Source organism: Eptesicus fuscus, chromosome 13, assembly GCF_027574615.1.
Source record: "Eptesicus fuscus isolate TK198812 chromosome 13, DD_ASM_mEF_20220401, whole genome shotgun sequence".
Lineage (NCBI taxonomy): Eukaryota > Metazoa > Chordata > Mammalia > Chiroptera > Vespertilionidae > Eptesicus > Eptesicus fuscus.
The window spans coordinates 44228713-44255736 of NC_072485.1; the positions used below are offsets into that span (position 1 = coordinate 44228713).

At 38.3% G+C, this 27024-nt stretch overlaps 2 protein-coding genes and 1 pseudogene across 3 annotated transcripts; all 3 read left to right on the plus strand.

Moving 5' to 3' along the window:
• Nucleotides 1-937: 937 nt before the first annotated feature.
• Nucleotides 938-1897, plus strand: LOC129151245 (olfactory receptor 52N4-like). Its single transcript, XM_054725410.1, has one exon. The coding sequence runs from the start codon at nucleotides 938-940 to the stop codon at nucleotides 1895-1897; it is 960 nt and encodes a 319-aa protein (XP_054581385.1).
• Nucleotides 1898-12150: 10253 nt separating this feature from the next.
• Nucleotides 12151-17860, plus strand: LOC103302843 (putative olfactory receptor 56B2; annotated as a pseudogene).
• Nucleotides 17467-25381, plus strand: LOC129147090 (putative olfactory receptor 56B2). 2 transcript variants are annotated; one of them, XM_054725484.1, is made up of 2 exons: nucleotides 17467-17544; nucleotides 24356-25381. In XM_054725484.1, exon 2 carries the CDS (start codon nucleotides 24357-24359, stop codon nucleotides 25314-25316), a length of 960 nt encoding a protein of 319 aa, XP_054581459.1. In that variant the 5' UTR covers nucleotides 17467-17544; nucleotide 24356; the 3' UTR covers nucleotides 25317-25381. The 2 variants fall into 2 exon arrangements, with proteins under 2 accessions (XP_054581459.1, XP_054581460.1); XM_054725485.1 differs by lacking the exon at nucleotides 17467-17544 and adding an exon at nucleotides 23046-23063 and having other exon boundaries at nucleotides 24366-25381.
• Nucleotides 25382-27024: the final 1643 nt, after the last annotated feature.

Genomic DNA, 27024 nt, shown 5'->3' on the forward strand with positions numbered 1-27024 from the left:
ACATAGCTACATCAGATACTAAACAGAATAAATAAAATTGTTATCAAAAGGAAAAATATTAATAGGGAAGAAAATATACATGTCATTTCATGTGACTTAGCAGAGATAATACCAATATATAATAAAAATAAAACACTAGGTAATAATTTAATAAAAACAATTTAAAAGGAAAAAGGAAGTAAAAGTCTAGACAAATTATTTTAAAATAAAAAAGTCAATGCTAAGTAACTACCTGTGGGAAGGTGGAATTTGACAGTCTAATGATGGAGTTGGATTATATTTTATTTTCATTATTATCCTATAGCACTATTTCTTTCTAACACATTTCTTTGACAAAATTGAAAATAAATAATTAAAATGAGGTGGTTAGAGAAGGGCTGAGTGTTGGTATTAAATGTACAACAATTCAGACATAAAGCAGCCTTATCTCCTTAGGGCCTCCATTTACTCAATAATAAGGTGCAAGTTTATAAATGTAATTCCTAGGCTTGTGATGAGTATTAAATGAGTAATTTTTGTCAACTTCCTCAAAGAGCATTTAGTATATGAATATGAATCATTAAGAGTAATAAATTAGTGAGGATTGTATCTATGTCCTTTTAGTTTTAAAATAATGCAGACAATATATGTGATTGAGCCTGGGACATAGTGGATGGTAAATATGTATTTATTTAATGAATTAGTAAATTAATGAATTAACAATAAAAACTTACTTGGTTTTAACTTGTTGAAGTAAATATTTTCTCTCATTTAAACTATTTGTTTTATATTAAAATGCAGATTTGACAAAGAGAGAAAAAGAGAGAGTGAGAGAAAGAACAGGACTAAAATTGTGTTTTGTTTGTTTTTTTTCTAATCCTGGAGGATCAGAAAACAAAATATAAACTAAGAAACACACAAAAACTATAAGCTGCTTAATGTTTCTAACAATCTAATCATGCTAACGCTGAACCAAACAGACATGACTCCAGCCTCATTCATTCTTAATGGAATCCCAGGACTAGAGGACATGCACCTCTGGATTTCCTTCCCATTCTGCACGATGTATGTTGTAGCTGTGGTAGGCAATTGTGGACTTCTCTGCCTCATCCGCTATGAGGACTCCCTGCACAGGACCATGTACTATTTCTTGGCCATGCTTTCCTTTACTGACCTTGTCATGTGCACTACTACAGTCCCTAAAGCCCTCTGCATCTTCTGGTTCCATCTTAAGGAAATCAGCTTTGATGAATGCTTGGTTCAGATGTTCTTTATCTACACCTCAACAGGGATGGAATCTGGGGTGCTCATGCTTATGGCCCTGGACCGCTATGTGGCCATCTGTTACCCTCTGCGCTACTCAGCTATCCTCACTAATCCTATCATTGCAAAGGCTGGCTTAGCCACTTTTCTGAGAGTGGCATTGCTTTTCATTCCTTTGATGTTCATCACCAAGAAATTACCCTACTGCAGAGGCAATATAATATACCATACCTACTGTGACCACATGTCTGTAGCCAAGTTATCTTGTGGAAATATCAAGGTCAATGTTATCTATGGTCTAATGGTTGCTCTCCTGATTGGGGGCTTTGATATCCTATGTATCACAATCTCCTACACCATGATCCTACGGACGGTGGTCAGCCTCTCCTCAGCGGATGCTCGGCAGAAGGCCTTCAGCACCTGTACTGCCCACATCTGTGCCATTGTTTTTTCCTACAGTCCAGCCTTCTTTTGTTTCTTTTCCCATCGATTTGGAGGTCACATAATTCCTGCCTCTTGCCACATCATTGTGGCTAATATTTACCTGCTCTTGCCTCCCACTATGAACCCTGTTGTCTATGGTGTGAAAACCAAACAGATACGAGACTGTGTCATACGGATCCTTTCAGGTTCTAAGATTACCAAATCCCCATAACATATGAAAGGGACATTTGTCATGGAAGGGAAGAGAAGCAAAGTGGAAGACGAGTGAAGAGGAAAAAAAGAAGGAAATAGAACAAAAGGAATACTTCTTTGGTCATTTAGTCAGGTCTAATAATGCCTTCTTGAGAATACTGTTTGGGCTGTGACAAGGGAGGGTTTGATTCATGCATTCCCATTGTCTTCAGAATCTCATCACTGGCATGCCCAGAGCCCTTCCTGTGAGTTTTACATCTTCTCATCCTGTGAAGGACTGATCTCATCATTAACCAGTTCCCAGAAACAAGAGCCTAATGGGATGCTGAGACAATGGAGGGAAATGAAATCGACTTTGATGAATGCCTGATTGAAGGAGGTTATCTACAATCAGATGCAACCTTGTCCTATTTTCAAATAGTGATTGGACTTTCCAGTTTGAAAGATACTTTCCTTTGGAAAAAAAAAAAAAGCTATATTTTTCTCATCAGTACCAAAATTCCTGTTTTTTCACTGTTGTCTTCCTGATGAAAACGTTATGAAATATCCATGAGGTCATTAGTTTAATGAGGTTTCAGGTTCTGGTTTTTAGAGGGTCCAAATTTGGTCTTTGTTCATTTTACTTATAATTTTTCCCTTCATCAGATTTATAAAAAGTCTATCTATCTTAATATTTTCAGAGTCCATTTTTGTTTTTATTAATCTCCTTTAATTTTCATAGGTGTTTTTCTCTTTTTATTGCCTTAATTTTTACCCTTGTCAATTATTTGAATTAATTCACTTGCTCTTTACCTGGACTTCTGCATAAAATATCTGCTTTACTATTGCTAATTTGTCTTTTTCTTTTGATAGAGGTTATAAAAGCTTAAAAGAAAGGAAAACTTCTTTGGATATGTGTTTCAATTATGTCTTCCTCATTTTATCATGAAGTTCTTTAAATATAATTTATTTTTATGAATTTCCCTTTTCCTCCCCCATAAGTTATTTAGTAGCATACATTTTATTTTAATTTTAAATATTTATTGTTGAAACTATTACATATGTCCCCCTTTTTCTCCAATTGACTCCTTCTAGCTCTCCCTTGTGCTCCCACCTCCCACCCGAGGCCTTCACTACCCTATTGTCAGTGTCCATGGGTTATGCATATATGCATACAAGTTCTTTGGTGGATCTTTTCCCTTCCACTCACCCTCCCCCACCTTTCCTCTGAGATTCCACAGTCTGTTTCATGTTTCTTTGTCTCTGGATCTATCTTGTTCATCAGTTAATTTTGTTCATTAGATTCCACATATAAGTGAGATCAGGTAAAGCTTGTTTTTCTCTGATTGGTTTATTTCACTTAGCATAATACTCTCCAGATTACATATATTTTAGATTCTTGCTGAATGGTTCTTTTGTTATTAAGTTCTAATTTTATCCTTTTATAGTCAGATAATATACTTTATTGATGTGTATTTGGGTGATTGAGATTTTCCTTTGCACCCAATGTATTTTGATTTATGTGCACACATCTTGTGGTCTTGTTAATAGATGAGTTTTCTCATTGCTTGTAGTGTTCTACATCTCCTCTTTGCTCATACTTGCTATGTTATTTGTGTCTTTTTTATTTACATCTGTCAAACATAAGGTTTAATGTCAATAAAGGGGTTTTCTCTAGATATTTTATCACCATGTTCGTATTTTCTTAAATATTCTTAGTTATATACTTTCTTATTGATTTTTCTCTCCAATCATAAGGTTCTAAATGGGAAGAAATGTTTCCTTCTTGTTCAGCATAGTAACTGCAGGCACAGTTCATGTGTATGTATGCATACATACACAGGACATTAAAATATTTGTTGAATAAATAAATACATTGATAAAATTATCAATTTTATAAAAATATAGAGGTGAAAAATAATAAGAAGAGGGACTTTAGGAATAAGACCATCATTCCAAATTCTGAAGAATAATAATATCTAAAGAGTAGACATTAGAATAAAAGACCATTCAAGGTACTTGAAAGAAATGAACAGTGGACAGAGAAGAAGAATGAACCTCACTACTTGCAAAAATCTTATCCATGAAACAAAAGAGAGTATTAGAGTAGTTTCTTTTAAAATGAGAATAAAATTAATTGATAATTAAACATGTTGAATAGTTTGAGGGAGGTAACAGTAGAAATTGTAATAGAGACCATGAAAATGAAAAATGGATAAGAAAATAAGTATCCAAAAAGAGAAGAATGACTATGGGTATTAGCACAAAGAGGAGCTGTCACTTCCACAATAGCAGGCAGGCTGCTGGAAAGAGGTGGAAATGTGGCTGAGCTTATGATTTTGGTTGTAAGAAGTTGGTAATACAGAAATTTTTATCTTCCTTTATCTTTCTTTTATCCTCTCATTCTTTGGTATATTAGTAGAACACACTCTAAAATGGAACATTTTCTCATGATATTATCAACATACTAGAGGCCCAGTGCATGAAAATTTGTGCATTTTGGGGAAGGGGGCGGCAATCCCTCAGCCTGGCCTGCACGCTCTTGCAGTCCAGAATCCCTCAGGGGATGTCCACCTGCCGACTTAGGCCCGCTCCCCGGGGGACCGGGCCTAAGCTTGCAGTCAGACATCCCTCTGGCAGCCCTGGGAGCCCTCAGGGGATGTCTAACTGATGGCTTAGGCCCACTTCCCCAGGGCCTAGGCCGTTGGACATCCTTAGTGCTGCCGAGGAGGCGGGAGAGGCTCCTGCCACAACCGCTGTGCTCACAGCCATCAGCCAGCTTGTGGCTGAGTGGAGCTCCCCCTGTGGAGCAGACATTAAGCATCTGCCCCCTCGTGGTCAGTGTGCATCATAAAGACCAATTGTTCCCGGTCATTGCACCATTAGGGTCAATTTGCGTATTACCCTTTTATTATATAGGATTGGCTTTTAAAAAAACTTAATCCTTAATTGTTGTTATTGCAAGAGAATAAAACTAACATCTTATACAAAAATTATATTTTACCTTATGTATCTTGCCATACTTCCTGCACATACAATTCCTTGTATTTGAAACGCAATTCTTTTTCTACTTTATCTTTTTAGGGGTCTCCTGTTCACCCTCCAAGGCCCATCTCAAAATGTACATCTTCTGAGAACCATTTTTTCTTATTTAATTACTTGTAACTACTTATTTTCATGTGCAGCTAATAATATAGAAGTGTACATATATTGTATCATGTTATGGTATAATGTTATATTAGGTTATGTTATCTATAATAATAAAAGCATAACATGCTAATTAGACTGGACGTTCTTCTGGACAAAACCAGGGCCGTAAGGGAAGCCCAGGTCCAGGTGTCAGAGGGAAGCCCGGGTCCCAGATGCCAGAGGAGTCTGGTGCCAGCAGCCAGGGGAAGGAAGGCCTACTCTTGCATGAATTCCATGCATCGGACCTCTAGTATATTATATTATATTTATTATATTATATTATATTTATTATATTATATTATATTATATTATATTATATTATATTATATTATATTATATTATATTATATTATTATATTATATTATATCATTATATCATTATAATATACTAGAGGCCCAGTGCACAAAATTTGTGCACGGGGGTGGGTTCCTCAGCCTGACCTGCAGCCTCTCCAATCTGGGAGCCCTCAGGGGAGCCCTCTCCAATCCGGGATCCCTGACAGCTTAAGCCTACTCCCTGTGGTTCTCTTTTTTTTTTTTTTTTTAATATATTTTATTGATTTTTTACAGAGAGGAAGGGAGAGGGATAGAGAGTTAGAAACATCGATGACAGAGAAACATCGATCAGCTGCCTCTTGCACACCCCCTACTGGGGATGTGCCCGCAACCAAGTTACATGCCCTTGACCGGAATCGAACCTGGGACCTTTGAGTCCGCAGGCCGATGCTCTATCCACTGAGCCAAACCAGTTTCGGCTCCCTGTGGTTCTCTGCTCTCTGCAGGGCCTGGCCACTCTGTGCCCACTGCCCAGAGACTCTCCATGACCCAGAGGCCCTCTGTGGCCAGGGTGGGATGCTTGCCTTGTTGTGGGCTTGATAACCAGTTGGAGGCATGCAGAAGGCAGCCAATTGGTGATTCTCTCTCACCAATGATGTTTCTGTCTCTCCCTCCTACTCCCTTCCACTTGGAAATCAATGAAAATATATTAAATTTTTAAAAAAGAAGAAAGATGAATAAAACAAAGCAAAAAACATCCATTTCCCTGATCATTGTCCCAACTCCTTGAGATTCTGCTTCCTGGCAAGTGTGAACAGTTTGGCTCAAGTAAACTCATAAATGTTCTCTACAGGTGTGAATGTTTTTACATGAACATTTGATATCTAGAACTTACCAACCCAAGTATTTTCAGAGTACCTTCTCTTTCTCAAAATTAGACAAATCCTAAAGATAAAAATTGCAAGAAAATCCTTTTCAATTTCTGAATATATGAAACTTTTAAAATGTAAGGAGGAAGAGATCTTGTCCTTTAAAAAACCCCACAAAACAAACAAACAAAAAAGGTAAAAGGTGAATGAGGAATATAGCTTATAATATTGTGATGCTTGCACAATGGCAGATGATTAGTAAAATTTGTGGAGTGATGGATTGATCACATTGTAAGGTATAAAAGTATCAAATCATTACATTGTACATCTGAGATTAATATAACAAATATAATATTATATACCAACTATCCTATATAATAAAAGCCTAATGTGCTAAGTGTCTGACCATTCGTTCGACCATTGAATTGACCATTCGAACAGTTGGTATGATGTGCACTGACCACAAGGGGGCAGACGCTCCGACCGGTAGGTTAGCTTGTTGCTGGGGTCCAGCCAATTGGGAATGGGCGAGATGGGCTGGACATGCCCTGGACAAATCCATGCACTGGGCCGGTTTTGTCCTCATCCCCACAGGCCATGCTACAGATGCCACTGGTGCATGAATCTGTACAGTGGGCCTCTAGTATATAAATAAATAAATATCAACAAAAACTTCCAAAGGCTGTCTTTAAAGAGAAAACCATCCTTGGGGAGGAGTGGTGAGTAGGGGCTGTCCAGAAGGAGATAAAGGGGGGGAGTGGGAAATGGGAGATATCTGTAATACTATTATCAATAACAACTAGAGGCCTGGTGCATGAAATATGTGCACTGGGGGGGAATCCTTCAGCCCAGCCTGCACCCTCTCCAATCTGGGACCCTAAGGGTATGTCTGACTGCTGGTTTAGGCCCAATCCCTATCGCCCTAACTGCTCTCTCCTTCAGGCCTGGTCCCCCCACCCAACTGCCCTCCCCTGCAAGCCTGGTACCCCCCAACTGCCCTCTCCTGCAGGCCTGGTGTCCCCCAACTTTCCTCCCCTGCCAACCTAGTTGCCCCCACTGCCCTGCTCTGCAGACCTGGTGCCCCCCAATTGCCTTCCCCTGCCAGCCTGGTCACCCTTAACTACCCTCCCCTGCCAGCCTGGTTACCCTTAACTGCCCTCCCCTGCCGGCCTGGTCACCCACAACTGCCCTCTCCTGCTAGCCATCTTGTGGGAGCCATCTTTGACCACATGGGGGCAGCCATCTTGTGAGAGGGCCTGAGGGTCAATTTGTATATTACCTCTTTATCATATAGGATATTAAAAAAAAAAAAATATATATATATATATATATATATATATATATATATATACACTTTTAAAGAGAGGGAAAACTATTCTGAAACTTAGACATTTAAACGCATTGACACCTGTATCTGATAAAAGCTAGTTCCATCAAAAACACATCAGGTTATTAGTTAAGTGATGTTATTATCATTATTGCCCTTAATTACATCTCAGCCCTGGGTTTGAATGACTTCAAACTGACCTTGGGATTTACAACTCTAGGGAAGTGGCTTTCTCTCTCCTACAGGCCCTTGAGTTTCTCTCTACTGGTCATAAAATCCTAGAATCTATCTGCCATAGCTATAAACCAGCTCTGTGTATATTGAAGTTCACTACTTAAGACGAGTTGAGTACAGCACCCCCATGGGTCCAGAGCAAGTCTTGTAATCAATCTTTGGCAGAGATTTAGGGATGCCTTACAGAAGAGAAAGACTCTTCTGTGCTAGAAGCATCTGAATAAAATCCTCCAACGACTCTATGGAAATCATGAAGTGCACTCTGTGCCAAATTAATCTAAATATCAGAAATTTTTTTATCAAATTTAATATGACAAAATGATAGGATTTCTATAACCACTGTGGCCTAAAATGTAAAAAAAAATAATACTAAGAAAGTATCATAACACCAATATTCTTTAAAATTACATTGTTTTGTCAATTTTATTTTATTAAATACTTTATATCTATATAATACTTCACAGAATTTTCTAAGCCTAAGATTTACCTCGGTAAATCAGAAGTCATCATTCTCCAGCTCCTTTGAGTTTCTAGACATATTTATGCACATGTTTTTCTTCCTGACTCCTCATAAGCAGGTTTAAGGTATCAGGCATCGATGACAACTATCCTGAGTGAGGAAACATCCCTCCAGGACATTATTTCAATTAGCCAAATACATATAATTCTCTTTCTATTTTTCAAGGGTTTTAATAGAATTTAATTCTTAACACAAGCCCAAGAGCTAGAACTGAATTATCTTATTTTATAGATTAGAACAGAGGATCCTAGAGGGTAAGGTAATTTTCAAGTTCATGGAGCCACATAGAGCTACAGTTTCACCACAAATACTTGAATTTTTGCTGAACTATAAGAATGACACATGTGTAGGTTTTAATGGGAAACTCTGTAATAGAAAGGACACTTCATCCTCTTAAATATCAGGCAAAATATAATATTAATATTTAGCAGAAATCATTGGATAAATAAATATAATCTATTGTAAGAATATATTGCAGAGTTTTCTTCCAAGTAATTTTTCATGTTTTACATGGTTTTCTTAAAGTTGTCTGGTATTTCAATTTAGGTGATTACATTTTCTAAGATGTGCATTTTCTAAGAGATGATTATATTTTCTAAGGAATCGGTAAGGAAAGATTCCCTTTCCTTACCGATTCCTTAGCCTTTGGGTCTCCAATATGTGAATAAAAATTGAGATAGTGGGCATCCCTGTCTTGTTCATTAAATAAGTAAACTTTGACTATTGCTGGGTAATACCATATTAAAGAAGTTCCCTTTTACCCAGTTTAAATTGATTTTTTAATTACAAATAGATAAAACTAAATACTTCTTTGACCTATTTGATATATATTAATTTTACTTTACTTGTAAAAATGACTTTGGGTGGTGAAGGAGGATAAACAGTGAAGAAAAGACACTTAACTTGGAATAGTGAACACCCAATATAATATACAGATGATGTATTATAGAATTGCACACTTGAAACTATGTAAACTTATTAATCAAAACCACCACAAAATTTTTAATTAAAATAAAATAATTTTAAAATGTTTCAATAGACTTTAGTTTTAGAGCAATTAGATTCAATGCAAAATTGAGCAAAAGGTAGTTCCTCAACAATTAAAAACAGAGTTACATCATCCTTGCTGGTAAATATGTGGAGAAAAGGGTACCCTTAGGCAATATTAGTGGTACTGAAAACAGATGCAGCCCCCATGGAAAACAATATGGAGATTCTTCAAAACCCCAAAAAAATAGTCATACTACATGACCTAGCAATTCCACTTTTGGGTATTTCTTCAGTGAAAACAAGAATATTAACTTAAAAAGATATATTCACCCTTATGTTTACTACAACATTATTTGCAACTAGAGGCCTAGTGCACTGATTCGTGCACCAGTGGGGTCCCTCAGCCTGGCATGAGGGGATCAGTGGACCTCCGCGTTGCCACAGCCTGGCCTTACCTGTCAGCTTGTCAGGCTCCAGCCCACTGTCCATGTCGATCACACACAGCATGAAGTAGTGCATGAAGCAGCAGGTGGCCAGGGAGGAGCCTGACTCCTGGCTGGGCACTGCTGCTCTCGCTCATCCCGGCCCCGCTGCACCTGCTGCCACCACTCTGGCGGGCAGGGGGAGTGTCCATGGGAGAGGCTTGCACCATTGTAGCTGTGCTCAGCCTGGTGTCTGGCTCCCATCTATCAGCTAAGCAACGCTCCCACTATGGGGCCACACTGACCACCAGGGAGGGGCAGCTCCTGTGTTGAGTGTCTCCCCCCTGGTCAGTGCAAGTCATAGCTACCAGAAGGTCATCTGCTCATCCAGTCATTCGGTCATCCAGTCACTTAGGCTTTTATATATATACTAGAGGCCCGGTGCACAAAATTTGTGCACGGGGTGGCGGGGGGAATCCCCCTCAGCCCAGCCTGCACCCTCTCCAATCGAGGACCCCTTGGGGGAGGTCCGACTGCCAGTTTAGGCCCCATTCACAGGGCAGCAACAGTTAGACATCCCTCTCACAATCCGGGATTGCTGGCTCCTAACTGCTTGCCTGCCTGCTGGCCTAATCGCTATCTAACTGCTCCCCTGATGGCCCCCAATTGTCCTGCCCTGCTGGCCTGGTGGCCCCCAACTGCCCTGCCCTGCTGGCTTGATGACCCCCAACTGCCCTCCCCTGCCCACCTGATTGCCTCTAACCACCTCTGCCTCAGCCCCCACCACCGTGGCTTTGTCTGGAAGGAAGGTGGATGTCCAGAAGATGTCTGGTGACCTAGTCTAATTAGCATATTACCCTTTTATTAGTATGGATGGTTACTGAGCAGTCCATTCTGGGGACCATGGGGAAGTGGCCTTATGACTCAGAGACCAGGGACTTGACAGGAAGCTGGGAGGTCTGGTCTCACTCAGCAGAGGATGGGCCTGGGATCATGGGTGAGGCATGGACTGTGTTTAGCTCCGAGGAGCCTCCCTTCTCCAGGCACCACTTGCTCAGTGGCCTCCCACACACACCCCGACATGGGTTCAAACACGCAACCTTTCAATGTACAGGACGAAGCTCCAACCAATGAAGCCACCTGGCCAGGGCAGTTATTCTTAGCTTTTATTTTATTTTTATTTTTTACTCTTTTTTATTAAATCTTTATTGTTGAAAGGTTTACATAGGTCCCCTTTCCCCCCATTAATCTTTTCCAGCCTACAACGCCCCCTCCCTAGGCCCTCACCACCCCATTGTCTGTGTCCAGGGATAATGCATATATGTACACAGACCATTGGTTGATCTCTTCCCACCCACCCACCGTCCCCCGCCTTCCCTCTGAGGTTCCACAGACTGTTCTTGCATCTATGTCTCTGTGTCTCTTTTTGTTCATCAGTGTATTTGGCTCATTAGGTATTAAAAGTGCTCTGGTTGTGATCACTTGGGTTTTCTAAAGATGCAGTCATATCATGTACAAATCTTTTTTCATTTTCCAAATTTACTTGTGGACACATTGGGAATATAGATACCAGAAACAGAAGTCTGTGAATAAGTTGGGAATAGGATGCTTTTTCTTTCGTTACGTTGTGTATGTGATCCTGTGCTCCCACCGTGTTGAGAACACTGAGTACTCTGGCTGCAGGGAAGCTCTCCTTGGCAACTCATCCACATAGAGCCATAGCCTCCCTCTCCATCAGCCGTAGCTCCCAGGACAGACGCATGCACCCCTCAGCAGAGGTGGGGGCACTTGGCCACCTCCCGCAGGCTTGCCCCCTATCATCACCCGATTGGGGCCCACCTTCTGCATATCACCCTCTTGTTCCTACTCCCAGGCCATTCCATGCACTTCCTCTCAATCAGCCCCCTCTCTCCTCCCATCATGTCCGGAGCCCCAGGTGCTGTCCCTGCGAGGTCTGTGACACTCCCTACCAAACCATTTCATCTCATTCTTTCATGGTGTCCAGTGCTTTTTCTGCCTTGTTAACTTGGTTTGAATCTGAACGGAAATGGCTCCATCTTCTATTCCATTTGTGTCCTTTCCACCCCTAAGTTAATGCTGTGTCCTTAGTATGTGGCTATGAGATGTCTCTATGACTGAGCTAGGAAACCTTTCATGTTTCTCTTTCCTTTTCTTTCATCTCAGGATAACTGAGCTCTGTGGTTTGTGTGGGAACAAAGGCTCTGGGAATTCAATGCTGAGCCCTCTGAACTCATTTTATTCTTTATTGTATCATTTAATTCCTGGGGTTGAATTAAACATGAAAACAGAAGAAAATATACCCTTAGATATAAAATCCGAGTTATTACCCGGAGATTTCTGCGGGAGCTGACACTGAGTTATGAGACCCATGTGTTTATTGGTCAGTTTCCTCACCTATGGAACGAAGGTTGAACCTGCCCCTCGGATCCTTTGGAGGTTGGATATGATGCATCCAGAGGGATTAACTGGCAGCTCGGAGAGTAAGATCAGAAGTCAACAGACACTTGTTTCCTTTCCCTGGACAGAGTTAGAAAAACACAACTCTTTATCATAACACCTGGAAGGGCTATGCCTGTGGGAGGAGGTGCAGGGAACCGGGGCTTCCCCCTTGCTCCTGCCCTGCCCTCCCTCCCTCCATCCCTGCACTGGCCCAGCCGCCATCAGGGAGCCGCCCATCTCTCAGGGAGGAGCATGCGCAGTTTCTTGCAGACACTGAAGCAGCTGGGGAGTAGGGAGGTGGTGGTTTTTCCCCCCTGAGGAGGCGCTGAAGTCCTTGTTGAAGTCTCTGCTCTGGAGCCTCTCAGCTGTGAGTCCTCGTCCAGGAAGGCTGTGCAGTGGAGGCTCCACGTGCCTTTCAGAAGAATGTCAGCTGGGGGAGGGTGCAGGAGGTCTGCCTTGCACCCGCCTGCCAATCCCCAGTCCCGCTTCGCTGCCACCCAGCCCGGTTCCCTATGGCTCTCCATTGGCCATCCAGCCTGATGGGAGCCTGTGGGCCAGGGGTGGGGGAAGTGGAGGGGAGGAACCAAGAGGTGCTCCATGCACTTCCTGGTTACCGGTAGGCCTTTCTGGTCGTGATGACCCTAGGCTTTTGGCCTCTGATGGCAGGGTAGCCGGGTGTCTGCGCAGTGCCTCTCAACGGCCGGATCCGCGGCACCTGAGGGAGGCTACCCTGCTGTTGAGAATCACAGGGGGCGGAACTCGCCTCTCAACGGCCGCTGAGGGGTGCTGCCACGGACACCTGGCTACCCTGCCATTGAGAGGCGCAGCGGGTGTCTGCTGCAGGCCCCCTCAGCGGCTGCGGATCCTGCCCCCTGCGCCTCTCAACAGCAGGGTAGCCCCCCCCAGTGGCCGGATAGGCCACCCCGAGTCCCGCCCCCCAGCCTCCCGCTGCCCAATCGTGGGTGTAGCAGAGTGATGGTAATTTACATGTTATTCTATTATTAGATAGGATAGATAACCAAGATATGGAAGGAACCTAGGTACCCATTGGTAAATGAATGGTTAAAGAAGATGTGGTTTATATACATACACACATATACAATGGAATATTATGCAGCAATCACAAAGAATAAAATCTTGCCATTTGCAACAACATGGATGGATCTTGAGGTTATTATGCCAAGTGAAATAAATCAGCAGAAAAAGACAAATACCAAATTTCACTTTCATCTTGAATTTAAAAAGAAGAAAACAAATGAACAAACAAATAAAAACAGACTTATAGTGCGCATGGAATGCCATTACTTGGGTTAGGATGAATATATCCACCAAGCGTATATCCACACTGCTCCTCTATGGTACTATAATTTTGAACCACAATATTTTTCAAATACTTTATGCTTTATATTAAATCCATAATATTTCAAAAATAAAAGGAAACAAGTAATAGCATACATTTGGTAGAAACATATCATGAAAATCTGTCTCAGATTTTACATTAAAAATAAATGAATATTTTAATTTGACATAGTCTCAATTGTTTATTTTTGCTTTTGTTGCTTTTACTTTTGGTGTCAAATAAAAAGTAATAATAATAATTACCAAGAGTGATACTAAGAAGCTTATTGCCTATGTTCTCCTCTAGGAGTTTTATAATTTAAGGTCTTACCTTCAAATATTTAATCTATTTTGAGTTAATTACTGCATATAATGTAAGATAGTGGTCCTTTTTAATTATTTTGCATTTGGCTTTCCAGTCTTCTCAACACAATTTATTGAATAGACTATCCTTTCTCCATTATATATTCTTGGCTCCCTTGTCATAAAGTAATCAACCATATATATGTGAACTTATTTCTAGGCTCTCTATTCTGTTACATTGATCTACAGTATATGTCTATTTGTAGGCTGATACTATACTGTTTTGATTATTATAGCTTTGTAATATAGTTTGAAAATAGAGAACATGATGCTTCCAGCTCTGTCCTACTTTCTCAAGATTGTTTTGGCTATTAAGGGTCTTTTATGCTTCTATACAAATTTTAGAATTATTTTTTCTATTTCTGTGAAAAATGAAATTGAAATTTTGATAGGAATTGCATTGAATATGTAAGATTACTTTGGGTAAGATGGACATTTTAACAAATTAATTCTTCCACTCCATGTGCTCAGGATATTTATTTATTTGTGTCTTCTCTAATTTCTTTGTTTGTTTGTTTGTTTGTTTGTTTGGAAACAATCAACAAAATGAAAAGGCATTCTATCAAATGGGAGAAAATATTTGCAAGTCATATATTGATGGGAGGTGAAGATCCACAATATATGAAGTATTCATACAACTCCATAACAACAACAAAAATCCAATTAAAAAACGGGTAGAGGAACTGAGTAGACATTTAACTAAAGACAAACAAATGGCCAATAGGTACATGAAAAGGTGCTCAGCACCATAATCATCAGGGAAATACAAATCTAAATCACAGTGAGATATAACCTCATACCTGTTAGGCTGTCAACCATCAAAAAGACGAGACATAGCCTGTCAGGTGTAGTTCAGTGACTGAGCTTCAACCTATGAACCAAGAGGTCCCTAGTTTGATTCCCAATCAAGGCACATGCTCAGGTTGCAGGCTTGATCCCCAATAAGAGGCATGCAGGAGGCAGCCAATCAATGATGTTTCTCTCTCATGAATGTTTCTATCTCTCTACCCCTCTCCCTTCCTCTCTTTATAAAAAATAAATAAATAAAAACATATTTTTTAAAAAGACAATAGAACGTGTTGGCAAGAATGTGGAGCAAGGGGAGCCCCACCCCTGGAGTTTTGATGAAATAGGTCTGGGGTAGGGCCAAAGTCTTTACAAGTTATGAAATGTTCTAACAAGTTATGAAATGTAACCCATTGATGCTCATGCTGCTGGGCTGGGACCTCAGACTGACACCTGGCTCTCAGATCTCAATCTTCTTTTAAGGGAAACTCTCTCTTTATTTTTCTTGGATTCTTCCACTGCTCCATCCTAAAGCTTATTTTTTCAAACTTTCACTAGTTCCTGATTAACTCTCTGACTAACAGAGATAGGCTTTTTAATGTCTCTCAGCCTTTGGCTTTCTAGTAATTTCATTGTGTTGTTTCTCTATTTAACCCCAAAATTTAGAATAATGGTTTATTAATAAAACACATTTATGTTTCTTGAAAAAATGAATGAATTAAGTAATTTCATATTAGTAATTTGATAGAGTAATTTCATATTAGAAATTTGATTTTTTAAATATATTTTTATTGATTTTAGAGAGGAAGGGAGAAGGAGAGATACATATAAACATCAATGATGAGAGAGAATCATTGATTGGCTGCCTCCTGCAAGCCACACAATGGGGATGGAGCTCACAACCCAGGCATGTTCCCCGACTGAGAATCGAACCATGACCTCCTGGTTCATAGGTGGCTGGGCAGTAATTTGATTTTTAAAACATCTCATTTTTAATTTTTCTTTATTTTTAATATTTTTTATTGATTTTAGAGAGGAAGGAAGAGGGAGAGATAGAAACATCCATGATGAAAGAGAACCATGGATCGGCTGCCTCCTGCAAGTCCCCCACAGGGGATTGAGCCCACAACCCAGGCATGTTCCCTTGACCAGAATCGAACCTGAGACCTTTCAGTTTGCAGGCCAAAGCTCTAGCCACTGAGCCAACCCGGCTACAGCAAAACATCTCATTTTTTAAATGTCTACTTTATTCATTATACTATGTGTATATCCTCCACATGACTATAAAAAAATAACTTTGTCCAACTAGAAAAAAGGACTCAAAACCAGAATCAACTGGATTTAAATACTGAGACTCCTAAAGCATATTTCTCTCTGCCGTGACAGCTTGGCTTTAAGCAAGTCATTGGCAATTTTAAAATGCAGCTTCCTCACTAAAAAATAGGTATATTAACCTCCATTATATATCATATTTTTAATATGTTTTTTAACTGATTTTTAGAGAGAGAAGAAAGGAGAAGGAGAGATAGAAATAGCGATGAAAAGATTGGCCACCTCTTGCACACCCCCACTGGGGATGGAGCCCACAATCTGGTCATGTGCCCTGACCAGGAATTGAACCTATCACCTCCTGATGCTCAACCACTGAACCACACTGGTGAGGCATGTTACATATTTTAATTAAAAGTAAATTATATTCATGAATACTTCAAAAATTTTTATGTTCTTGAAAAAAAGTTTTTAATATTCTATAATGTAATCTGTTACCTGAGTGTTACAATGCATAAATTTTTCCACTCTCAATTCTATACATTAAGACTCTAAGTAAAGATACTAACCCTTTAGAAAAGCCTAAGTTAAGAGGCCCAGTTGTGATACCAGGTTGTTTTCCTTTTGTCCAGTTTCCATGACTTAAAACATAGAATTTAATGACCAAGATTCTGATATCTCTAATGTTTTAATTCTCATTTATAAGAGGGGAGAAATAATAGGACTTGTCTTATGGAGTTGTTGTGATGATTAAAGAGGCAACAAAAATGTGCTATCATAGTTTCTGCTTCATTTAGAAATGTTCAACAAAAGTTAATGGCAAGTACTACTATGTGTAATACTTTAAACAATAAAATAAAAAAATAAAAAAGTTAAAGGCAAAATGAGAATAATAATTGATGATGAAACCTCCCCCTCTTTTTGGTAGAATGAACCTAGGAAATTCATTTGAAAATACTATCACAGATATCCTTAAGAATAGTAAAATTGAATATTGTTCCTCTTAGTGAATAGTGTTGCAGAATCTCAGAGATACCAACATCACTAAGCTCCAGGTCTCAGTTCATTCTGAAGGAATTTCTAAGCATTAACAACTGGCAACACTGGCTTTCAGAGCCCAGGGTTCTGCTCTATCTCTTAGCTCAGGGCCAACATTCTTATCCTGATCAATATCAATCAAGGGGCAATAATGTGCCAGGCTATGTATCATTTCCTGGGCATGATGGCTGTGGTGGACCTGGGCCTGGCTACCATTATCATGCCCAAGATATTGGTAATTTTATGGTCAAAGTTAAGGCCACCAGTCTTCCCAATTGTTTTCTGCAGAAGTATGTCATACTTTGTTTTATGGGCATGGGGTCAGGTATCCTTGCCTTCTTGGCAATAGACAGATATGTAGCTATTTGTCAACCACTACGCTATCAATAATTACTGAATCTTTTGTGGTCAAAGCAACTGTCTTCATGGCACCCAGAAACACCATAACTACTATCTCAGTGCTGGATTGGCTGCTCAGAGACACGACTACTCACAGAAAAAAAAAATAGAGCATTGTCTGTGCTCTAATCTCAGCATCACTAGTCTATCCTGTGAAGACACTACAATCAACAGCATCTACCAGCTACTTCTGACATGGACATTCTTGGTATGTAATCTGGGTTTGATTATTTTATCATATGCTTTGATACTTCACTCTGTGCTAAGCTGAACTCAGCAGAAGCTGCATCCAAGGCTCTAATTACCTGCACGCCCCACCTCATCTTAATCCTATTCTTCTGTGCAGCTGAAATTTATTTCCATCACCCATAGTGCAACAATGGCAATTCCCATTTTCCAGTACTACTCAATGTACTGCATCATGTCATTACTCCTGCCCTCAACCCATGGTGTATGCAGTCAAGAATCACAAGCTCAGGCAGGGTTTATATAGGCTTCCTAAGCTATGCATCAATGGCAGCTAATATGGAGAAGTTGTTCACTTATGTACTTTCCTTGCATATCTGTCTATTCTCCTAATGTTGAAAATGGCAGAACTAAAGAATATGTACACAGTGGCAGCTTTTCAGTTAGTATAATGAATCAGTGGATATCTATGAAACTTAAAAAGAAAAGTGGTTAAACTAATATTTAAAATCTGTATTACCAAGTAAAAGTCAACAAAAAGAATAACACAATAATGCTGATTTTCTAAAAGAAATCATGGAAAGGACAATTGAAATATGCATTTTATTTTCTTATTGAGAATTCCAGACACTGTTGAGGACAGTTAGATAGAGAAGATATCTGCCAATTGCTTCATTTTAATTGGCATTTAATTTATGTATATTTGATTTAATTATTAATAGCGTAAGATTTAATCTGCCATTAGTCTGTTTGTTTTCTAATGTGTGGTATCTTTTTAAATAGACAAATGAGTTGAAAAGACCTTTCCTTAAATGTGCAATGGCCAACAAACACAAGAAAAAATGTTCAACATCATTAGTCATTAGTAAAAAATCAATAAAAACCGCAGGATACCACTATGTTCCTAAATTGACTGTAACTTTTTAAATTAGCCAGTGGTGGAGATTTTATGGAAGCTTTAGAAGTGAGGATGTAAAAATCACACAAGAGATGTGGAAAAGAATGTAACAGTTACTCAAAAAGTTGAGCACAATTATGGTATAACTCAGCAAGTCAATTCCTAGGTGTACTTCAAATAATTGAAAACATATATTACAACAAAAGCAGGTATACAAATGTTCATAGTAGTATTATTGACCCAAAATGGGCCAAATGTCCATCAGCTGCTGAGAGGATGAAGCCTTATTATAAAGGGATTATTATTCATCTATAAAAGGAGGAAGTACTGATACATACTGTGACATGAACTCTGAAAGCATTCTGTTAAGTGAAAAAAGCCAAACACAAAAAGGTACATGTTGTATTATTCCACTTACATGGAATGTCCAGAATAGGTATAACCATTGAATCAGAAAGCAAATTAGCTTTTGCCAGGAGCTGGAGGGAAAGGGCTTTAAAGAGTGACTAATGAAATGTTATGGGGTTTTCTTTTGAGGTAATGGAATTGTTCTAAAATTCTATAGTGCTGATTGAATTTGCACAGAATTTCAAAAGTACTAGAAGACACTCAATTGTACATTATCGAATGGTTTAAATGGGCAATTGTTTGACAGGTGAATTTCACTCCCCAAAAAAAGATAAAGCAGAAAAATTACTGCTAAAGTGTTCTCTAAATATGTATTTGCTATACCATTTTCTTTAAAATAAAAGAATATATATGTCTAAAAATTCAAAAAGGTTAAAGAAATTGTGTAGATAACTATGATGTACTTTTATATGATAATATTACTGAAACATCCTGTTTTTAATGTGATCTTTATAAAATATTAATTGAAAATAGTAGCATTTTTAATCAAATATGGTATTATACAATCTTTTTAAAAAAACATACACAGCACAGTTATATTTAGAAATGTACCAGAAGATACCTCTACTGGTAGATTGTGAGTTCTATTTATCTCTTTCTTACTCATTTTATATTTTCTAATTAATGAAAATGTACAGAAATGACTCTTACTATAAATTAAAGTCATATAAAATAGTGTCAATTATTGTGTTTTATTATTATTGCTAATATCACCATCCATCATGATCTCAAAATTGGAGCATCAAGATATTCCTCACATATATGTATGTATAATAATTTGAACTTTTGATAAATCTCTAAAATGACATGGTATTCATTGACAACATTACTTGAAGGAAAAATAAATAGGAGGACATATGTGTGTGAAAGTGATGGAAACTTCCAGAAACATTATAAGTTGTTTCCACTTGTGTCCTAAAGGGTCTTCCATAAAAAGAAACAAACTCTTCAATAAATATTAAGATTACTAATTTTCATTATAATTTCTTATGTTCATTCTTTTTCCCCAGATATAATTCTTCACATACAAGCACACTGATATAGATACATGCATAAGAAATTATTCTCTTATTTGTAGATCATCTTGTTGACAAGCAAGAATTTAAAACTTCCACTCTTCCTCCTCCAATAGTGTTAACTTGATTCTTATACCAGCGCCTGTGTCTCTAATATTCTGCAAGATCCCCAGGAAATATACAACACATTTTTTTCTTTAAACACTCAGCTCATAATATGATATCAAGGGAGTTAGAGGTTAATGTCCATGCTAGTATATATATGGCAGAGTCATGAGGTTTACTAACCAATACCCAGAGCACCTGGACCTAATTGCATTCAGCCAACTGTTTATCAAGAATCTCAGGTATTAAAGGGCACACAAAAGTGGGACCACAGACAAGATTTTTAATGTTAGTTGTAAGATAAATTGGAGGGTCTTTGAGTGTTTATGAATTGATTGTAGTCTCAGAAATACAGATTTGATTACATACACACATTTGAAGGCATATGTGTTGAAAAAGATTGGGGCTTTTTTTGGAGAATATTTGTTGCCCAATTCTCAGATTGCAATACAGTGTCTCTTACCATCTTAAGTATGAACATTTTTGTTATTTTCTAACCTATTAGAGATTATTGATTCTGTCATAGTGGAAGTTCGGTATGATTCACCACCATGATTCACAAGAAGAAATGTAACAAGTAGAGAACAGTTCTCAACTGTGGTCAGAATGCTCTTGTTTTTCAGCTGCCCTCCAACTGATCTCAGAATGAGAATCTAATTAACTTGCTCTTATTCTAGACAGTTATTTGTGCCTGGTTCATGCACTTTATAGGGCAAAACACACCTAGAGGAATCTACTCACCTATTAACAAAAGACCTGGGATAGTAAAATTAAGGATCATCTCGTGATAAGCCATGAGGCTCAGAAATGAAAATAGACAGCAAACAATATTACTACTAAACTATACTGTCTAAATGACAATATTTGCATATTAATGTTACTATGTCAACACATCTGCCCACCCACAACATAATCTGGGTCCATTTTCCTTGCAGAAAAGTTAAGATTTAAAGTATGAAAATCATTTAAATTTATTTTAGAAATAGTCTAACATAATTTGTGGTTAGTATCATATTATTTTGTATATGTTTTATCTTTAACTCAGGGTTTTGCAACTGTATTGGATATGAATGTGAACCATTCATATAACAATAACATCAATTTTATTAATCAACACTAGGAAAATAATACAAGAGAGACATCAGTAAAATATTGATCTCATATATAGAAAATATCTTCTTAAGAATAAAATTGAAAAAAAAGAATAAAATTAAAGTCTCTCAGATGTATATTTTTTATTCTTAATATATGGGCATTATGCTTTCCCTAACTTTTGTACTTCCTTCTGTTGCATGTACACAGTGTTAAGAATCAACTGTTCAAATGTATTGTAAGGGAGTAATGAGTAATGATGCCATTTTCCTAACATTTTGACAATTTGTATGCTCCAGTCAAATATTGGTAATTTGTATAACTAGTCAAATATTTATCAATAAAACATTTCAGTTGTTTTTCCACTTTAATTAATTATAAGTGCATGGAGCTCTATATGTTTATACATACGTAGGACTTGTTATACTTTTCTTTCCTTATGACAGTTTTTAAGAGAAATGTAAAAATAAGATGTTGTATACAAATGTGAAGTAGAAATTTTCAAGCCAGACAAAAAGAAACTTGATGACAATTTTGATACATAAGAAAGAATTCTTGTATTGTAAACTCATATATATATATATTGATTTCAGGGAGGAAGGGAGAGGGATGGAGAGATAGAAGCATCAACAATGAGAGAGCATCATTGCTTGGCTGCCTCCTATATGCCCCTACTGAGGGGGATCGAGTCTGCAACCCGAGCATGTGCCTTGGCTAAAGTTGAATCTGGGACCCTTTAGTCCAGAGGCCTACGCTATACCTGCAAGTTACAAGGCTTTTGTTAGTCTTGTAATTATTAGCTTCAATCTTCCAAACAGGAAATTGATGGCTAGCTAGTAAGTTGCCATTTATTTAAATGTATTTAGCATTTTAAAAATTCCTGCCATGAACTAATGAATGGAAAAGAATAATTTCAATAATTTTAGTATTTTGTTTGTGGAAAAACTTATCAAACTTGGAAATGAAACTATTTAACAAAATCAACATTAACTGCACCATGTCAATCAATCATGTCATCTAGTATTTCTCAAAGTGATCTTGATCCAACCTTTAATATTTGATTTCCATTTTGTCTGACATTAATATTTCCTCATTGAAATGGGACCATGTGTTTGGTTTTTTAGTATAATTTTTATTAGTCAAAAAAACATTATGCATACTTTGTGTATGGTTTACTGTGCACATTTTTTATTATTTAAAATATATTTCAATTTTTACATGTAGGTACTTATAGCATAAATTTGAATATAAAAATCTCTGTAATGTATGACCAATTTGCAGTATATTTTAATTAATTGATCCCTATTGTACAAACCAAAATATTTCCTTTGTGTGCTGACTTATTCTATTTCCTCTCTTTTGAAAATTTATTTTGATTTATCTATGTTATGAGGGGAAATCATTTTCTTTATTAAATTAGGTTTTATGTTGATTCATAAAATAAATATCATTATTTTATTTTTTTCTGGTGGTTCCCCTTATACTTTCTTAAAAAATATTGCTTAGACCACAATATAAAAATTCTTAAAACTTATTATGAAAATTGAATTATTGTCACATTAATTTGTACATTTATCATAAACATCTTTTAACATCTAGAATGTGTGTGATTTCATGCTAAACACTGCAAATAAAAATGTAAATACAATATGTCTACATATTAGAGGTTTGGGTAAAATGTGATAGATCCAAGAATATAAATAAGTTTTAAATACCATCATGTTAAAATACAAAAAATAGATTGACCCATCAACAAATATATTCCTTGCCTATGAGGCCTACCACTTTTCCAATTCCATCATGTTAACAAGATTTAAAGGATGACTTTCTATCTTCCCTGAAGGAAACTTCAGTCTTCCTAAAGAAGGTGATGGTTGAGGCTAGATTTGTGGTGTGAATGCACAAAAGAAAAGAGAGGGTTGCTAAATCACCAAGCTAAGAATAGCAGTGTAATGTGAGAAGAGAATAGCAAACAGTAACAGTAGAGAACTCTAATCTGGCAGAATGCTAACCATACTTCAGGTCTAAGAGCCTTTGCCTTTTCCTCTTTGAAAAATGTCCTGATCTACAAATTTTTGCATCATTGCTATTCTGTCTATGACTGCATGACTCAGTTTGTGATGCTACCAGATCAGTCTTGAAGAGCATGCTTATTATTTCATCTTCCTTGGGTCACTTTGCTGTTTCCAAAATAGTTGCGTGTTGAAATATATAACCTTTTATCCTTTACTGTGAATAGAGATAAAACAGGGATGTAGGGATACAAGCAGAGTCAGGAAACACTTCATCTCTTTGTTTCAACCATTATTGTAGATTAAAAATTGATGTATTTTTCAAAAATGTTTGTTCTTTTTTATTAATATATATTTTATTGATTTTTTACAGAGAGGAAGGGACAGGTATAGAGAGTTAGAAACATCGATGAGAGAGAAACATCGACCAGCTGCCTCCTGCACACTCCCTATACTGAGGATATGCCCGCAGCCAAGGTGCATGCCCTTGACCAGAATCGAGCCTGGGATCTTTCAGTCCACAGGCCGACGCTCTATCCACTGAGCCAAACCGGTTTTGGCATGTTTGTTCTTCAAAAATGTTTTTTTTTTTTTAAGTTTTTTTTAATAGTATAGGATATTATCTGTTAGTTACCTAAGTGCTTTCATGCATAAATTACACTCAATTCTATACAGTAAGACTCTAAATAAAGAAACTCTTTAGCAAAACCAAAGTTAAGAGGCAAGGCTATAACATCAGATCATTCTCCTCTTGTGCAATTTCCATGACTAAGAATATAGAAGGTGATGAACAAGGCCCTGATATCTCTAATATTCTAACCCATAATTATAAGAGGGTGGAGATAATGTGACCTGCCTTAGAGAGTTTTTGTGATGATTAATTGTGTTAACAAAAATGTGCTACCACAGTTCCTGCTTCATTACAAATAACCAATAAATGTTAGTGCAGAATGAGAATAATGAAGATTAATAATGAAGAATCCCCGTCTCAATGTAGTGTTTACCAGAGGAAAAGTAAGTGGGGAGGGGGTAAAAGTTAAAGGGGGTCAAATACAAGATGATGGAAAGAGACTTGACTTTTAATGGTGGGAACACATGCATTATATAAATAATACATCCCAGAAGTACAAACTGGAAACCTATATAATCTTAATAAATTTAATTAAGAAATAAAATAATTACTATGAAAAACAAATAAAGTAAAAAATTTAAAGTTCTTAATTGTCTATTACTTCTCTTCAAATACTATCATTTATATTCTTCAAAATTGTAACCTTGAATATTTTTTTTCCCTTAATAAAGAATGTTCCAGAATCTCAAAGCCTCCAACATCTCTAAGATCCAGATCTCTGAATTTATTCTGATGGGATTCCCAGGCATTCACAGCTGGCAACACTGGCTCTCCCTGCCATTGGCTCTGCTCTACCTCTTAGCCCTCAGTGCCAACATCCTTATCCTGATCATCATCTATCAAGAGACAACACTGCACCAGCCTATGTACCATTTCCTGGGCATCCTGGCTGTGGTAGACATGGGCCTTGCCACCACTATCATGCCCAAGATATTGGCCATCTTATGGTTCAATGCTAAAGCCATCAGTCTCCCTGAGTGCTTCCTGCAGATGTATGCCATACATTGTTTTGTGGGCATGGAGTCCGGTATCTTTGTATGCATGGCTATAGATAGATATGTAGCTATTTGTCGACCACTACGCTACTCATCAATAATTACTGAATCTTTTGTGGTCAAAGCAACTGTGTTCATGGCACTCAGAATCACCATAAGTACCATCCCAGTGCCTGTATTGGCTGCTCAGAGGCACTACTGCTCCCAGAACCAAATAGAACACTGTCTGTGTTCTAATCTCGGTGCCACTAGTCTATCCTGTGATGACAGAACCATCAACAGCATTTACCAGCTTCTTTTGGCCTGGACGCTCATGGGAAGTGACCTGGGTTTGATTATTTTATCATATGCTTTGATACTTCACTCTGTGCTGAAGCTGAATTCAGCAGAAGCTGTGTCCAAAGCCCTAAGTACCTGCACGTCCCACCTCATTCTGATCCTATTCTTCTATACAGTTGTCATTGTCGTTTCCATCACCCACAGTGCAACAAAAGCAGTTCCCATCATTCCAGTGCTACTCAACGTACTGTACAATGTCATTCCTCCTGCCCTCAATCCCATGGTGTATGCTCTCAAGAACAAGGAGCTCCGGCGGAGTTTATACAAGTTTCTTAAGCTAGACATCAAGAGCAACTAATATACTAGTACAGAGGATGCTTGTTTTTATAAGATATATACTCAATGTAATATCCAGCAAGTGCCTAATAGCAGAACAACTAAAGAAAAGTGGCACTGTTTCAGCTTTCAGTTATTATAATGTATCAGTGGCAAAAACTAAAACATAAAGTGGGCCCTGGCCAATCTTCTCAATGGTTAGAGCATCAGACAGTGCAGTTTTCCTCCAGCACTGGGGACCAAGGCTTTGGCTCTGGCCACGACCTTCCGCCTTCTTTCAGGGTCGGGGCTTGGACCCCGGCGGCGGCAGCATGGGGCGGGCGCTGCCCGGTCCCGTGCCGCCATCCGCGATCGGGGTGGCACCGCCACCCGGGTCCCTCAGCGACAGGAGGGACCCGGCCTCCGCCGCTCCCACCACGATCGCTGAGGGGTGGGACCCGGGCACTGCCGCCACTCCCACCGCTATCGCTGAGGGACCCTCAGCGATCGCTATCGGAGCGCCGACGCTGCCCAGGTCCCTCAGCGATGGGGGACAGGGCAGCGCGTGGGGGCTGCCATCTTTGCTGGGTTAATTTGCGTAGCGCCCTGATTGGCTGTGGGCGTAGCGAAGGTATGGTCAATTAGCATATTACTCTTTTATTATGTAGGATGTCACCCCAATAAATCTAATAAAACAAACAAAGAAAAAATGGTGACACATTTGAAATTTTGGCTTTTCAACAAATTCTGTTTTTTAATATATTTTATTGAATTTTTACAGAGAGGAAGGGAGAGGGATAGAGAGTTAGAAACATCCATCAGCTGCCTCCTGCACACCCCCTACTGGGTATGTGCCCGCAACCAAGGTACATACCCTTGACCGGAATCGAACCTGGGACCCTTGAGTCTGCAGGCCCACGCTCTCTCCACTGAGCCAAACCGGCTAGGGCTCAACAAAATTTTAATAAAAAACAGTAACATTATGTTGCCTCTTGTCTCAAGGAATATAAAGGAAATTCAAAGAAATACTATTAAATACTATTTATCTTCTTTTTCTATACCATGTCTGCACTTTTTTTTCCCCTGTGGAATATCTTTCTACATTTCTCAGTTCACAAGAATGAAAATACTTATTGCCAAAATTGATTATTCCTTAGTTCAAGACACTTTATAATCAGTTGGAAAAATTTTTTTATTACAAATGCCCATTGAAATTTTTTTTAGTTTTATGTTTTGTTTGAGAAATGCTTTCTGAAATAAGTAATCATTGTCCAAGAGCCATTTTCTCCATGCATCACTCCATAGGGGAATAAATATTTATTTGGATACCAGTAAAACAAGAATTTAAAATCATGAGAATAGTAAACCTTTTTAAAATTTCTTTATTGATTAAGGTGTTACATATGTGTCCTTATTCCCCCATTACCTACGATCCCCCCCCCCCACACTTATGCCCTCACTCCCCTATTGTCTGTGTCCATTGGTTAGGCTTATATGCAGGCATCCAAGTCCTTTGGTTGATCTCTCCCCCTTACCCCCACCCTCCCCCACCTTCCCTCTGAGGTTTGACAGTCTGATAGATGTTTCTCTGTCTCTGAATCTGTTTTTGTTCATTAGTTTATGTTGTTCTTTATATTCCATAAATGAGTGAGATCATGTGATATTTATCTTTCTCTGACTGGCTTATTTTACTTAGCATAATGCTCTCCAGGTACATCCATGCTGTTGCAAATGGTAAGAACTCCTTCTTT

What these genes read in the sequence shown, in the direction of transcription:
- LOC129151245 (XM_054725410.1), top strand. Translation starts at nt 938, where the DNA reads ATGCTAACGCTGAACCAAACAGACATGACTCCAGCCTCATTCATTCTT.